This window comes from Columba livia, chromosome 2 (assembly GCF_036013475.1).
Source record: "Columba livia isolate bColLiv1 breed racing homer chromosome 2, bColLiv1.pat.W.v2, whole genome shotgun sequence".
Taxonomy (NCBI): domain Eukaryota; kingdom Metazoa; phylum Chordata; class Aves; order Columbiformes; family Columbidae; genus Columba; species Columba livia.
Genome location: NC_088603.1, coordinates 34,005,751 through 34,020,472, shown reverse-complemented (window position 1 = coordinate 34,020,472; position 14,722 = coordinate 34,005,751). Strand labels below are relative to the sequence as shown.

General features: G+C 37.6%; 1 protein-coding gene across 1 annotated transcript in view; it reads right to left on the bottom strand.

Annotated features, from left to right (window-relative positions):
- Positions 1-3,478: 3,478 nt before the first annotated feature.
- Positions 3,479-14,722, bottom strand: part of LOC135578454 (dynein axonemal heavy chain 11-like) — a 46,069-nt gene continuing 34,825 nt past the window's right edge. The window contains exons 8-13 of the mRNA XM_065051286.1: positions 11,048-11,118; positions 6,593-6,731; positions 4,865-4,892; positions 4,082-4,182; positions 3,635-3,699; positions 3,479-3,550 (exon numbers count right to left, since the gene is read on the bottom strand). Of these exons, the coding sequence (XP_064907358.1) occupies positions 4,100-4,182; positions 4,865-4,892; positions 6,593-6,731; positions 11,048-11,118 (321 nt within the window). The 3' untranslated portion in view covers positions 3,479-3,550; positions 3,635-3,699; positions 4,082-4,099. The remainder of the gene's footprint in view (positions 3,551-3,634; positions 3,700-4,081; positions 4,183-4,864; positions 4,893-6,592; positions 6,732-11,047; positions 11,119-14,722) is intronic.

Below are 14,722 nucleotides of genomic sequence, written 5' to 3'. Positions count from 1 at the left end.
ACTTAGCAATAGTGAAAACCAAAGAAATTATAAGAATGGAAGAAGAAAGGAATACACACTGAAAAACTATCTCCAGAAAAATAAAGGAAGAAGAAAATGTGAAAAAAGGCAGAAGGATAGCCACTGTACTTGCTTCTCTGATGCTCACCTTGTTATCATCCATAACAGTGTTGGGTGACTCAGTTCACCTAGGATCTATATCTTCATCCAGAACTAACACTTTTCATCCTTCATGGGTAATATTAACTCACTCTCTCAGAAGAGATGATAGGAGACCTGCAAATTATATTTCAATAGAATCTCATCACTTCAGTGCTTAAATAACAACACTGCACAGCAATTAAAACTTCAGAAGACTTAATGCATCACTAAAACAAGAAGCTTTTGTAGCATCAAAACCATACTTCTCTCTTTGGCTTGCTTATTAGATGGTAATTCAAAGTAAAAATAAAAAATATTTTCAGTCAATACCCGATACAGCAAAATGACTGCATTTTATGTAATAATGACCTATTTCTGTTATGATTACAGGAGAGTATGTCATTAGTCTTAATGATATGGGTGAGATACGGGAGGTTTCATAGGCCTGGGGGGAGAGTAACTTACCCTTCAAGGCAGTAGAATTGGCATCATTCAGGCTAGTACTCTTCTATCTACTAGCATCCTGCCCTGCCTCCAATCTTTCTATAGCCACCAGTGCTCTGAACCCACATTTCATTTCACCAAAACATAGAAAAACACAATAATTTGGTCTCTAACACCTCCTCTGAATTCTGGCACTATTCGTTTCTGATTGAGAATGATGCCTCCAGGAAGAGGTTCCAGTAAGAACATGTGTGCTACTTCCCATCTTTCCGTTCTCGTGTTGCAGGGTGTATAAAACCAAACAGCTCATCAGCTGCCAGAGCTTTTGGGTTAAGGTCATTCCAAACAGGCTTTTGTTTCACGTTCATGTGTGAGTGCTTCCAACACCTAAAGAGGAGGCAAAGGCTGCATGTTAGTGTCACAATTTTGATACAATAGAAATCGTTGACTTTCTTCCTGAACTGGGCCTTTGACTGAAAAACCCTGCACTCAGTCAACTGTTCACCCTGACTTAATCTTGCCTCTGTGCTAGTTTAGCCTCAAATTTCATTAGGCCTAAGGATAGGAAAGGAGAATCCCATTCTGAAGTGGCTGTACTCTGCAGTCCATCTTCTCTAATAGAAAGTGCTGAATGGGAAGAAAATCTGCACAGCTGCCAACGTTTAGTAGCAGAAATGGGCAAGCATTATCTATTAGAAATATTTGTCTAGTGTTTTGGCAATATATTTCACAATTGCTGTCTAGAAGCCTAATTAAACCATCCTGCCTCTCCTTTCAGAACAAATATTTCTTAGTCTATCTGTCAAACTGAATGCTCATTACTTGGTGCGATGACTAATTTTCCTTTGGGACATGCAAACAACACTTAACAACATAGAATTTACTTGTAACATTTAAGCTTGGCCATTGCACAACATGTGGCTGACTGGATGGCATGAACATGTGTTGTTACACTGCAGCCCAAGGCAAAGGCAACATGCAGAACGTTTTCTGCAGGACCCATGGTAATTTGTTTACAATGTGAGACATAAACCATGCTGTGTAAGTAGGCAGGTACCTTATTCTCTCCAGTCTCCGCATTTCCAATGACAAACACAATGATGCACTCCCAGCAGCTCCTCCAGCTGAACAAGCCACCACAGAGAAAGGATACAGGGTGAATGCCTTTCCTTTCCCGTGGTCCTCTAAACAGACACAATTATTCACAAAAATCATGTTCCCTTCATGTTCCTATTTCCTTTAACAGGATAAATGGACTTACACCTTCTCAGCACATTTGCTGTATCAAGCAACACTGTTTGTCTCCCAGAAAACAGGAAGAGAATTGGCTTATATTAATTAATGCAGTTACCTCAACAAGTGAGAACAAATCTTATTCTGTTTTACAGAAATATAGTCCAGGAGGATTGTGTCAGCCCAGGGATACAGAACAGTTATGACAATTTTGCCATCAATTTAGCAGCATGAATTCCACACTCAGAACAGTTGTGCAGCTATAATTCCATAAACTACAAAATCAGTCCACTAAAGGAACATTTTTATTCCAAATATGTAGTTCTGTGAGCTGTAGAATGGCAATACCTTGTCTGCTTATGGATTTCTGTCTTGGTGAAGAGCATCCACATTAAATTTCTAAAGTCCAATAGGAAAAAGTCAGTGTTCCTCAGCACTTGTCTTCTGATAAACCCAGTGAGCAGAAATCAAAATACTCTATTATGAAGTATGCAAACTTCATAATACCCCAAGGTATAGATTATTGTCTTTCACCTTTCTGCCAGGATAATGGAACAAGATAGACTACAGCAGAAAATTATTTATAAATCCTGAAGTCACATCTAACCAGCTTGGTTATTTCAGTTTCCAATAAACACTAATAAAGGAATGTGCTACTGTGTACAGCAGGTGTAGATACTTCTTGAAGGTGGGTGGGAATGGACCTTCTTAGTAGTCCAAAGCAGCACACTTTTTATTTGGTCTGTATAATAATCAGTGTTTCTAAGTTTCACCTTTTCACCCTGCCTGTCATTCACACTAAAATGAGTGTTTAAATTTAGCTTATAGATAATTCTTAAGCATGTGCATGCATACATACATGTACATGCACATTTTTAGTGCACAGCACAATGGGCATTATATCATACAAAAATACCAGAACACAATAAAGGCACATATAACCAAGCACATTCCAAATCCACACCTGCTTATTTATAGGCTTTTGCCCCTGTACTCTTCTTTCCTCTCTATAAATAATCATGAACAATTAATTTGCTGCCGAGTACAAAATGCTTGGTGTTGTACACAAACAAACATGTTTGTCAATGTAGACAGATTTTTTTGAACAGGATGCATATTTCTTTATGGGCATATTTATCATACTGATGTGTGTTACTGCCATGACAAAATGCCTTTGAAATACCAAGACACTGAGGACACCTTATCAATACCATGACATACTCAAAAATAACCTTCATGTCTAATACAACCCTTTTGCAATTATTTTGATTGAAACTCTTAAGGGGAGTAATTAAAGGCAATGAATTCTTTTACTTTGAGAATAAAGCTCTCTTCAGGCTGCAAGAGAAGCTACAGGGTAGATTGTTTAACCATCTGTTCAAATTGCAGGTTCCTCTTCCTCAGAGCATCCAGAGCTGGAAACAGGTCACTGATCAGGCCCATGAAAATTGGAATATCATCTGTCACTACGTTAGGCCAACTGAAGTCTCATAAGGCTTGCATAAGCACCTGGAAAAGGATGGTAAACAACACATAGCAAGAGCATTCAATCTTCCCCTTTTTAGTATTCTGGTTTTATGCAAAGGCAGAACACCAGAAACAGCTCCTACTCTTAGTTGCTTTTAAGTGAAGATTTTACCTGATCTTTAGATCTGTTCTTGTCTCCTTGTTTCAGTGATCCAGCAGCTACCAAAATGTACTCGATAGCATGAGGTCCCCAGCTGTAATGGTCCTGTGAAAACATTAACTATCCATGCTAGCAGAGGAAATAAAACTCTGTGGTAGTATTTAAGAAGAAAACAATCAGTTTACATACAGAGTAAAATGACATCTTTTTAATCACTTGTAGTCTTGCAGTGGTTTCAGGACAGTGTTGGAAGTCTAGTAAAGAAGAAAAAAAGCAGGGTGAGTATCTGTTTAATTTTTAGTATTCCACTGCTTTGTTCCATATTTTAAATGATAACATTTGTACTATCAAGTATTGTATTAATTGCAACTACACCTCCATGATGAAACAAGGCAAGCAAAAAATTGCTGCCAAACTTGTACTAATTCAACCTGCTGCTGGCAATACTTTTCTGTTTCCAAAAGAGAATACTGGACAGACTATCAACATATTTTGCAAACAGCTCCAGCAGCAAAATTTAAGGAAAAAAGAAACATCTTCTTAGCCTAAAGGGAAAGCCTAGAGAGTTTTGGTAAGCGAAGGACAGAGAAAAAGCCTGTATCTTCCCCTAAGTCTTGCTAGTGAGAAGGCAGATACCCAATGCAGAAGGCACAACTATTTAATCACACATAGGCTCTTGCATCCCTCTTCCTCTTTTTTCTGGGGCTGCTTAACATTCACCGCTTTCCCTTTCCTTCCTAGGTAGGATAGAAGTAGAAAGAAAAAGAGTTTGGAACATTTTGGAGAGGTAAACAATTTGAACAACAGCAGCTTGTACAATTGAAGGAAACGCCTCAACAGCCAATTTTGCAATGGCTGAAAGGCTCAACATTTAAGGCTACACCTACACTTAAAGGTGTTCTTGCAGCTACCATATGAACAGCTGGGTAAGTATGTGGATGATCAGCTCCCCTCTGAACTCTGTGTGGCTGCAGCCAAGAATTACATGGCCACCATCTCTTTATGTTAGCGTGCATCAAATCATTCTTGGTGGTCTGAAGTTTGTTTCCTTCATGTGCACAAACTACCTAACTCTCAATTTCAAAACTCCATCTGGGGTTGTGACTACCCTACTGTCAGCACGCAAACTGGCTACCAGGCAGGTAGGGTTTCAGAACATTAGCTGCACCCACAACTAGGGCTTCAACATAAATACAGCTTAGTTGATGTTATTACCCAAACCAAAATAAATTAAAAAAAATAAACAAAAACCAAACAAAATCAAACAGACACGCAAACCACCACCAAAACACAACAACAGCAACAACAAAAAACCACAACTCCACCACCACCCCTCAGCCCCACCCCCAAAAAAGAGGGAAACAAAACCAGTAGCAAATCCATAAGTTAACAAACACAACTTTTAAAAGATGTCACTACCTGCTTCCACGATAGCAGCACTCCATAACTGTGAATCAAATGCAAAAGATATATCACAAAGAAGAAAAAAATAAAAAGCAATTTTCAACTTCAGAACACTTCATCATCAGTAAGAAAACCTGCCACTTTTTTTTCTGAGATACTAGACACTGAGTGTCCACAATGAAAATGAGTCTCTACATTTTATAAATGTTACAGCCAGCAAATGAATTTAAACATGGAGATGGTTAGGAAAATAGAAAATATTAGGAACATACTGGGCTTAATGAGATTTTCTTAGATTTAGGTAAATTTTTTTTTTTTTCTTCTCATTTTTTTTTTGTTTTGCTGTCTGATGGACTGTTAAAGAGCAAGCACCTTTACAGCAGCCTGTCATGTGGACTGTACAGTATACAAAGACTTTAAGACACTCAGGTTATTTACTATGGGATGACAGGACCAGAAATCCTTTCCTTCACGGCATATGATCTGAAATCCCTGACAACCCTGTTCTGAAGCAGTTTCATCAGCTGCGGTCCTAAGTGCCACCAAAGGTTTGTTGAGAACCCCAAAAGCCCCAACATTGGACCAATATTTTAAGAGTTCTCCAAACTGCTCTGTGTTTTCTGTGGCAGCCCAGATTTTTAATCAAAGGGATTTTTTTTTCTCCCATTTCCATTACAACAAATAATATTTAAAAAAAAAACCAAAACAACAAAACAAAACCAAAAACAACAACCCAAAACATAACAAGAACATTCTAGCTTTTGCTTCAAATGTTAATATTGTGTATCATTGTGTATCACTATTATTAATATTAAAATTGAAAATAAATGTACGAGTGATTTTTCTGACTCCAGAAAATTACTCCAGGACAAAGTAATCATTAAAGTTGACGAATCCCTGTTCTAGCAAAGCAGACAATATTGCTGTCTTAAGATGTACAACATTCAAATTCATTATCTCTTGAAATATTGCAAGAATGTGTCAGAAAAACTCCACGATATTTAAAGATAATTTCAAAATTATGCATACATGAATATAAAGTTGCTTTTGCTTTCATAATGGCCCTGCCTGCTAGAGTTTATGGCTTAAGGCTGAAGGGTTCTCCAAGTTCTTCTTTCACTAATAAAATTGAATATTAAGAATGTCTTGTGAAAAATGGTTCAGCTGGAAATGAGTAAGCAGCATGCATATGGGGAAGAAATTATAAACTTTCCAAAGTCTTATTAATTGTAGATTTTTAAGATAACTGTTCTGAATAATAATTCTTCCTAGTATACTAATTAAACTTTAGCAATGCTTTATTTCCATTTTCAAACAATCCTCCACTTACTGAGGAAAGCTTAAACAACATACATCCAAACAGAATACATTATTTTTTATTCATAATAATTCTTACTTCAAGGTTTTTCTCTTCTCCATCAGACATTTATATTTCTAATATAGATACTACACAACAGCACAATGCAGTTCAACCATCCCAGGTATGAAGCAGTGATATACAATTACTTAATGCAAAATTAATGCATTACAAATGTCCTAAGATCAGAGGAAATGGGACTTTCTTCTAAATTAATATTTAACAATTTAGTAAGGATAGACATGTGATTTAAAGTGTCTTCAAAATAAAAGATAAGACTATGTATAATAATAGATATCTTTTATCTATAATGTCCAGCCACACTGTTTCCAAGTGACTCTGTGTTAGTTAACACATGGAACAAAAAAGCCCAAACAGACCCTCACCTGTTTAGGAAGCAGTTCCCTGCAGAGAATATACAAGTTAATAAGCTTCTTGGCTAACAGGCGTGTAGCAATAAACTGTTCTGCAATCAACATCATTTCACAGATCAGTTCAATGTCAGGGACAGCCATGGCACAGGGTCTAAGAAAGAAAACAGATTTGTTATTTAAACACAATAAGAGTAAGTCCCTTAAAACAAATGACTGTTGTGTGCAAACATTTTAAAAGACAGAGCTGGAGAAAATCACAATTAAGAGTGTCAGTCAAAGCTAACAAGGACCTTACTTCAAAGCAAGAGGAGCTAATTAGGTACTGTTGATTGTCAGCATTCAGTAGTGTTTCTGTACACAAAGGAGGCAGTGGAGAAATGCAGGGTTGGGAGACAAGGTACAACCCGGAGCAGGCACAGTGCAGTGGCAGTGTCACCTGCCACCAGCAACTGCAGGACATGGTAAACAGCTTTACAGGGTCTGGAAGACAAGTGCAACACCATGCCATTGCTAGAAATGACTTTTTTTTGTTCAGGGTCTTAACTCTTTTACATAAGGTTACAGTTCCTTTTGGAGGTTTCACTGTTCCTTTTTTAACTATAACCTTTAGTTCAAACTTTTAGAACAAACCTATGGTCATTTTAATGATATAGAAGAGAAAAAACTCCAGTTAAAAATGTAACATGAAGGAATAATGCAAAGGCTAAACAATTTCCTCACTAATAATCACTACTTAAGTTACATAGTAGCAGAGAAGAGACCTTGAACTTGGTTTTCATGCCAGCTGCAAACCAAGAAATTTATCCCTTGGAGCTTTTCTTAGTACTGACAAACACAAAGATTTCTCTTGTTCCCAATTCATGTTTACATATTACAAAAATAAGACCGGGGGTTTATTCCAGCAATATATTTCTGACAGAAATCAATAACGTATGGTCTAGAAAAAGAGTACGCACCAATCTGTTAAACAATTTTTAAGTAAGCTATTCCCTCAGAAGCATTTATTCGTAAGCCCAAACAAGCGCTGCTATCTGCGTTGTGGTCAATTATAAAAAATTATACACTATTCTACCTAAGGTAACCAACACCTTTCTTGCATTTAAAATAATAGCTTGCACAAGATACATCGGGCTGGTAGTATTTAATATATCTTCTCTACCTCGTGAGATTTTATTAGGTGATAAATATGAGGATTTAATGCTTTACCAGTTACCTCCTAGCCTTTCCTGTGCCTTGTAGAATGGATAAGAGCTACTACAGAAATCAGCTACAGCACTAAATTTCCGAGTCTCAAATGGAGCAGTGCACATTTCAATTCCAAAGGCTTTTTCTTTCTGTGACAACTGAGTAAAGGTAACACGTTAGCTCCATGTAGCAAGTACATTTTGAATTCTTTTTTTTTAAGCAGCAAAACCAAAGAAAATCATAATAGAAAGCATATCAAATAAAGCAATTATCTGACTATCTTTCAGTAGAGATTTTGCTAATTAGTATTATTTCATATTTCCTACTATTTTTTTTTCCAAAATTAAAAAAAAGAAAAAGTAACAACAAAAATAATCAATGAATGACAAAAAATATTCACATGCATTTTCTATGCTCTGTTAGTCCACTGAGAGATGAAACACCTGGTAGCAACAGCAATCCTTCCTCCTCCCTTTTCAAACGTCACATCGAGCTGACTGTGGAGGACGTGGCTGCCAAGACAGCTGACTGTTCAAATGCAGAAAGAGTGGATGGAGTCCCTGTCACCTTGTCCTCCCCTGTACAAGGTTCTGAACTGAGGGGCTACCCAACATCGTTCCCTTGGTGGGCACCCATCCTGCTTTGCCTTGAAGGGATCTGACATGGCAATTATGAGAAAGCTTGGTAAAGCAATGGCTAAGTTGACAGTCTTTGCATAGGCAGATGAATTCAAAGCCTAACCTCCTCCTCATAAACACTTGTTACTTATTGCTTGTTACAAATGATTGTAATTTAGACTCTAAGAACAAGAAAGCTAATTGCTGCTGCTGCCCATTCCTGCCATCTCAAGCAGGATGTTTGATTGGCAAGAGGACGTGATGTGCCTGAGCAAACAGCTTTCTAACTTTAGCAAACTTTGCGTCTTTCTGCAATTAAAGCATGAAGGAGTATGGTGTGTCAGGAATTCCATGGCTAAAGCAGAAATAAAAATCAAACATCAAAATCTTGATGTACTTTTAATACAGAAGAAAAAAATATCTGTGTTTCAGCTTGCTCACAGAAGCCACAGTGATGCCCAGTTCTGCCCTAAATTTCTGCCTTTAAAAAAAATCAAAGGGATTTACTGCTCAGAGAAGCAGATCCCAGATAGCATGTCTCTACTTGTGGCTCCCCAGACAGCCTGGCAATGCCTTGCAGCTTGCCCCATTGAACTTCAATATGTTGAGAAATGAAAACATTTTTTTTTTTTTTTTCTCAAGTCTTGATTAAACCAGTGAAAAGTGTTAATGCAGGAGGAAGGATTTCAAATAACATTTCTTTTTTTTTTTTTAAGCAAGCACCATGTCATTTAAGTCAAGGATCATTACCACATGGTCCAAAGTGCAGCTCCAACACTTTGAAAACTTTCTTCCTTGCAGCACTAGTGTTAAGATATAAAGAATAGTACTTTAAGAAAAAGATGATGGACTGTCCTACAGTGCCCAAAAGCATATTAATTTTTTTGCTGTGCACAATACTTTTCACAGCTTCTCAAACACACATCCAATATCGTACTGGGCAAGGGTATGCAGCTTTATTTTCAACTGGTAGTTACAAAACACCTATGAACATATGCATGCCTAAACCCATGGAAGAATGTGATAGTTAGACACTTTCCAAATGACCATTTTACTAGGTTAAGCCATCTGTGAGGATTCCTACTTACCACAAAACAGCAAACACTCCTACACATATTTAAGTACATTCCATGTGTTCACAGGTACCTTTAAAATTTTAAGTAGATTAAAAAAGGCAACACATACATTTAATTTCCCTTGCACTTACAGTGTGCAGGCAGGCACAATGTGAATACCAAATTTTATTTTTTATTTTTTTTTTTTTCCACAGAAATGCTGAATCAAACCCAAATTGCAATTCACTGCAAACCAAGGCTGGTAACATTAGGTGAAATATGTACTCTAAGTGCAGACTTGAGATACTCGTATACCATAAAACTACACTATAGCATACTTGCCTGAACAGAGCTTTGAGTTTTTTAGGTAGTTCTGTCCAACCTGCACATCCTGGGTTCATCATAATAAACATTCCAATTGATTACTTTGATGTAATGTTTTCACCAAGGAGAAAAAATCTGTTATAACAAAGATGATACTTGAAGAAATTTTGCAGTTGGATTAGACGTAAACAACTGCATCATACAAAGCCAGCCATGAGTGGTCAGATGACAAAGGTGCTTCTGGGCCTGGACCCAGTCTCACATAACAGCCAAGGCAAGTGCCTGGGATGGTTTACTGGAGCTGAGCAAACAGAGAGAGGCATTTCCCTGACAGGCACCAGCTTTGAGTAGTCTGTGCCTCTGGCCAGCACCGAATTTGGAAGGGAAGGACTGGAGTGTTAGAGCAACAAAGAGTGCATATGGCTGAAGTATGGCTATAGGAGGAACTGTTTTTTAAAACATATATAGAATAGATGAGTCTGGCAGGGATGTGGGGAATTTGAAAGGGCCAAGAGGCACCACTGAGTAAAGGAAGCAGAGGAAGGAGAACATGGTGTGGTGGAAACACAAGGTATGTCTCAAAAATGCTGGGAAACCCTAGAACCCCCGAGACTTCTTCCAAGGCTGCAGCCCATCACACTTCTCACCCACATGATACAATGTTTTCATATGGCAGGACTCGAATAAGAGCAGAGTTTCAACAGCAAAGTTGTTGGATTCCTGTAGGGCCAGGAGTTCACTCAGGTTTATTGCTACATTTTGAAGAGAAAGTTTTTTGTTATTTAATATCATTTGTTATGCAGGTGATTTAATGTTACCATCTTCTCCCTTACTGCATTTACAAAGGACTTGCATTTCAGAGGAACAGCGGGAGAAGATTGTACTGATTCAGTATTTATAGACTGCACAGGAAAATAAAGCAGCACTGCTAAACCACTTATTTTTCTTGTTCATAATGGCATCATGGATAGTCTTTATTTGTACTGCCACCACTGACAGAACTTCTAAGATGTGATTGAATTCATCAAAACATTCCCAAGCTCCTGTCTGGACCAAACCTTTATAGATACTCCCCACAGATTAAAATTAAAAGTGAAAGACTCAAGATCTTTTTATTCAAAGCAACAATTTCCAATATACTTCATAAGAAAAAGAAACTAAAACAACTGTATTCTATTTTCATACAGCTTAACAGAACATCTCACCTTGTAACCCATCTGCTCAAACAGCTGAAGACTTACACCATCATACCAAGAGCACAGCTGAGATCTTTGGTGGTCTCTTACCTGTGCTGGCTGGTTCCATAGGAGCACATCTCATTGTTAAGTGCAGAGAATGGGTTAGAGTAATGTAACACCTGAACACAAGAAAAGTGATTGTTAACATTGCAAGGAACATCTGCAACATTGGGAGTTGTTTTTTTTTTTTTCAAACCTTGTGTTTTGTGGGTGATACGAGTCAATTTTCTGATTATAATTTAATGTCCTAAACCACAAACATAGCTCTTCCACATTCATGTAAAACCATGATGCGGTACTACCAGAAAATGCTTATTATGGATATAAAAAACAACCACATCAACATTTTAAGAGAAAAGGAATATCCTATCAGTGGCCACACAGGACAGGAAACAGGAGGCTGTAGTTGCGGTTTTGTTTCTTTGAAAGATTTAAGTCCCAGGATTGTCCCCCTCAACTAAGGGTCATAAGCATGAAGCCAGCCAGGATTCCTGAGTGCATCTTTCTGCATCACTGATTTTGACAAGAAATTCTGTTTTGGAGCCAAAATATTGCCAGAAGAATTCTCTACTGTTTGCATGAAAAAAAAAGTACTGGTTTGGAATTTAACAAACACAATATTGCTGAAAACTCCTGATTAACCTTGGTATAGATCCACTCATACTCTTCTTCAGACTAGACACTGAATATGCAAGAAATAATTCAGTTATTTTAAAAGTAATGGACATTAAAATCATACCATTACTTAAGTATGCACAGCCATGCTCAAAGACATCGTGTCTTATAAAATACAAATGAGGTATGAAAGAATACTGAACTTCTGAGAAACATTTAACTTTTTATTCACTGAAATAGATAGACACTGTTATTAGTAATAGTCACCACCTGTCAGTCAAAGGTGTAATAACTAGCCAAGGGGTATTTCCCCGAGTACTCATAAAAGCACTGAAACTGCGTATTGCAAATGTTGGCAAAACAGTGTTTCTGGCCATCATCCCATCTATGGCGTAGCTGTGACACCCAAGCAAAAGCTGGGGAACTGGTGACCTAGAAAGCCATTGCAGAGCCATTATGCCAGGTAGGAACTATTCACATGACAGAAATGAGACCTATCACAAAGCTGAAGCTGTCATCAGTAGATCTCACACCTCATTCCTAGCCACTTATGAATAACAACGAGTACAACCAATTATAAAGTATTAGATGCACCTCGAGGCACTTGTGCTTTTATACAGATGCAAGTGCAATGCAAGATCTTTTTTAATAGAGCTATTACAGCAAAACACACTGCCACTTATTAAGCCAAGACCTCTCCTTACAAACAACGCAGTCTTTGCCTGGGAGCAGACATTACTTTGACGAGAATGACTCATTTTACTCCTTGAGCCTTGTTCCTTCTTGTCTTAATGCTATTCTAGAAACTCATTTTATTCCTACAGCTCAGGAGGTCAGAAGGAAAATGAGAATTCTTTCCCATTTAAATCCCCATCCAATGAAACTTTCTGTGCATTCAAACCAGCAACATGTGCAAGCCACCTTAGTTTTACTTAAATAAAGTTACACATAAAGCAAGCATTTTGGTTTAAATAAACACTCAAAATTGCAATTGTTTGCACTTAAAGAGTCACCACAGTACAGGAGTGCCTTACACATGCACATGTATGCCTCTAAAAGGAGAGCAAAACACACTGTGAACAAGTAAAGGCCAAATAAGTAGCAACATTTGAGAAAAATCCTCAGAATGCCCAAGGATCATCTGCGCACAGGTTTGTGATCTGATATTTAAAGGAAATATCTTGCTGCTTACAGAAAACCTGCTAAAAATTAGAAGGGTTAGCAGTAAGCTAAAAATTGACGCCTGACACTTTTTCAGGTAACTTTTAAATCCAGAAGGCAGTAGCCTGTGAGAATGTGGACATGGCACACAGCTCTGAAGCAGGGTGTCTTCATTATTATACCTATTCCACCTCTACTGTCTTGGTGCCCACATGCAGATCCAGACTTGGCTTAAGCACTATTAATGCCTGTCAAAACCACTAGAATTTTGCGTGTAAAATATAGGCAACCTAAACACCCACCTTCTGAGCTACAAAGCTTGCTACTCCATCTCTGGCATGAACATCTATGGTGCAAATGGTCATGATTTTCTGTCAATAACACACAGAAAATTCTCCAAGGAACACAGTAATAAGAGCATTTAGCTGAGAGACCCGAAAGGATTTAGGTAACCCTCTAAGACCAGATGGGTCCCAGTACCATCTACCATTATTGCTACTAGACATTAGTTCTGCCTACATCATTAATTAAATCACCACAAAAAACTGGCCTGTATGTACAAATTTACTCATATTAAACATGATATGCCAGAAGAAATCCTGGTTTAAACAGACATTTGAACCACCTCCAACACAATGACAACCCACATTAGCACAAATACTTAAGATGGTTAGCTAGGCAGGATAAGAGGAATGGATGGATAAGAAAATGTGCAGGAAGACGAGTTGTCAGTTTTGTGGTTACAATCTCTGTAGAGATATGCACAAGAGTCTGCAAAAATTGTACTAATTGCATGAGAACATTTATTTGCAAACTGTTTGAAAGTAGACCTAAGGTAAGATTTTAAAAGCAGGCAAAGAAATGAAGACCATAAAATATTATATTAATTTATTATACAGAGTAGAAAAACCATATGGAATTTTTCAGGTTTCATATTAATAGGAAAGAAAAATATAAACAGGTACCTCATGTAATTCTAAGGAGACAAATATAACTAACTTTAATAGAACAATATAATTTATGGGGTAGTTAGTGTGAGACAGAAATATGCTCGTACATGTTTCAAAACTCTGGCTTAAAAATGGGCGGTGAAATATTGAGGCCTAAACCACTATGTTTTCTGTATTATTTTTATATTATATAGAAGAAGAAAGTAATATTTTTATATAATATACAAACAGAAGGTAATGGTCCACGCAAAAAAGTTTTGAGAATCACCATCTAAGCCCTAACAGAGTTTGAAAATGCTTACAAAAATAAAGCCAGAGGGTAATTTCACTGGCAGTGCACTGCCACCTGCAGAGGTGTCCGGATGATCTTTCTTAGTCCATTCATTTTACAGCAGAACCACTCGAAAGTCCTCACCACGTGTTATGGCCAGTCAGGAAGCAGCAACAACACGAGGCATCATTCTGCTCTGCTTGCAAAGTGATCACAGAAATATAACCTGAGCAGATCACAGAGAGGGAAGCAGAGATGGGGGGGAGGGGGGCAGGGCAGTTAAATAAAAAAAAGGAACATAAAAAACTACTCCAGGAGATGGATATGTTTGGAACCTATGTCACAACTTGCAGCAGATACATTAGCCAGAATTTACTAAACAAACAAACAAAATTAAAATACCACACACACCTCAAAAAACCCCCAAACCAATCCAGCAAAACCAAACCATGCTATTTATTTCAGCTTTCTATTTAATAGTCATGAACTGGAAATTTGGCTAACACTTTTATCGGACCTTTTTTATACATCTGTTCTTCAGTGGCCAAAAGTTCTGTATTTTAAATGGTACACTGTGTGAAGGTATTTCTTTTGTTTAAAGCTTGCTACCCAATAGCTTCAGGGAGTGCCTATTAGTTCTTGTACTATGCAAAACAGCAAACAAAGACTAATCTTTATCCAACTTCTCTATTTCAGGGGTAATTTTAGACACCTCTATCAGATTTA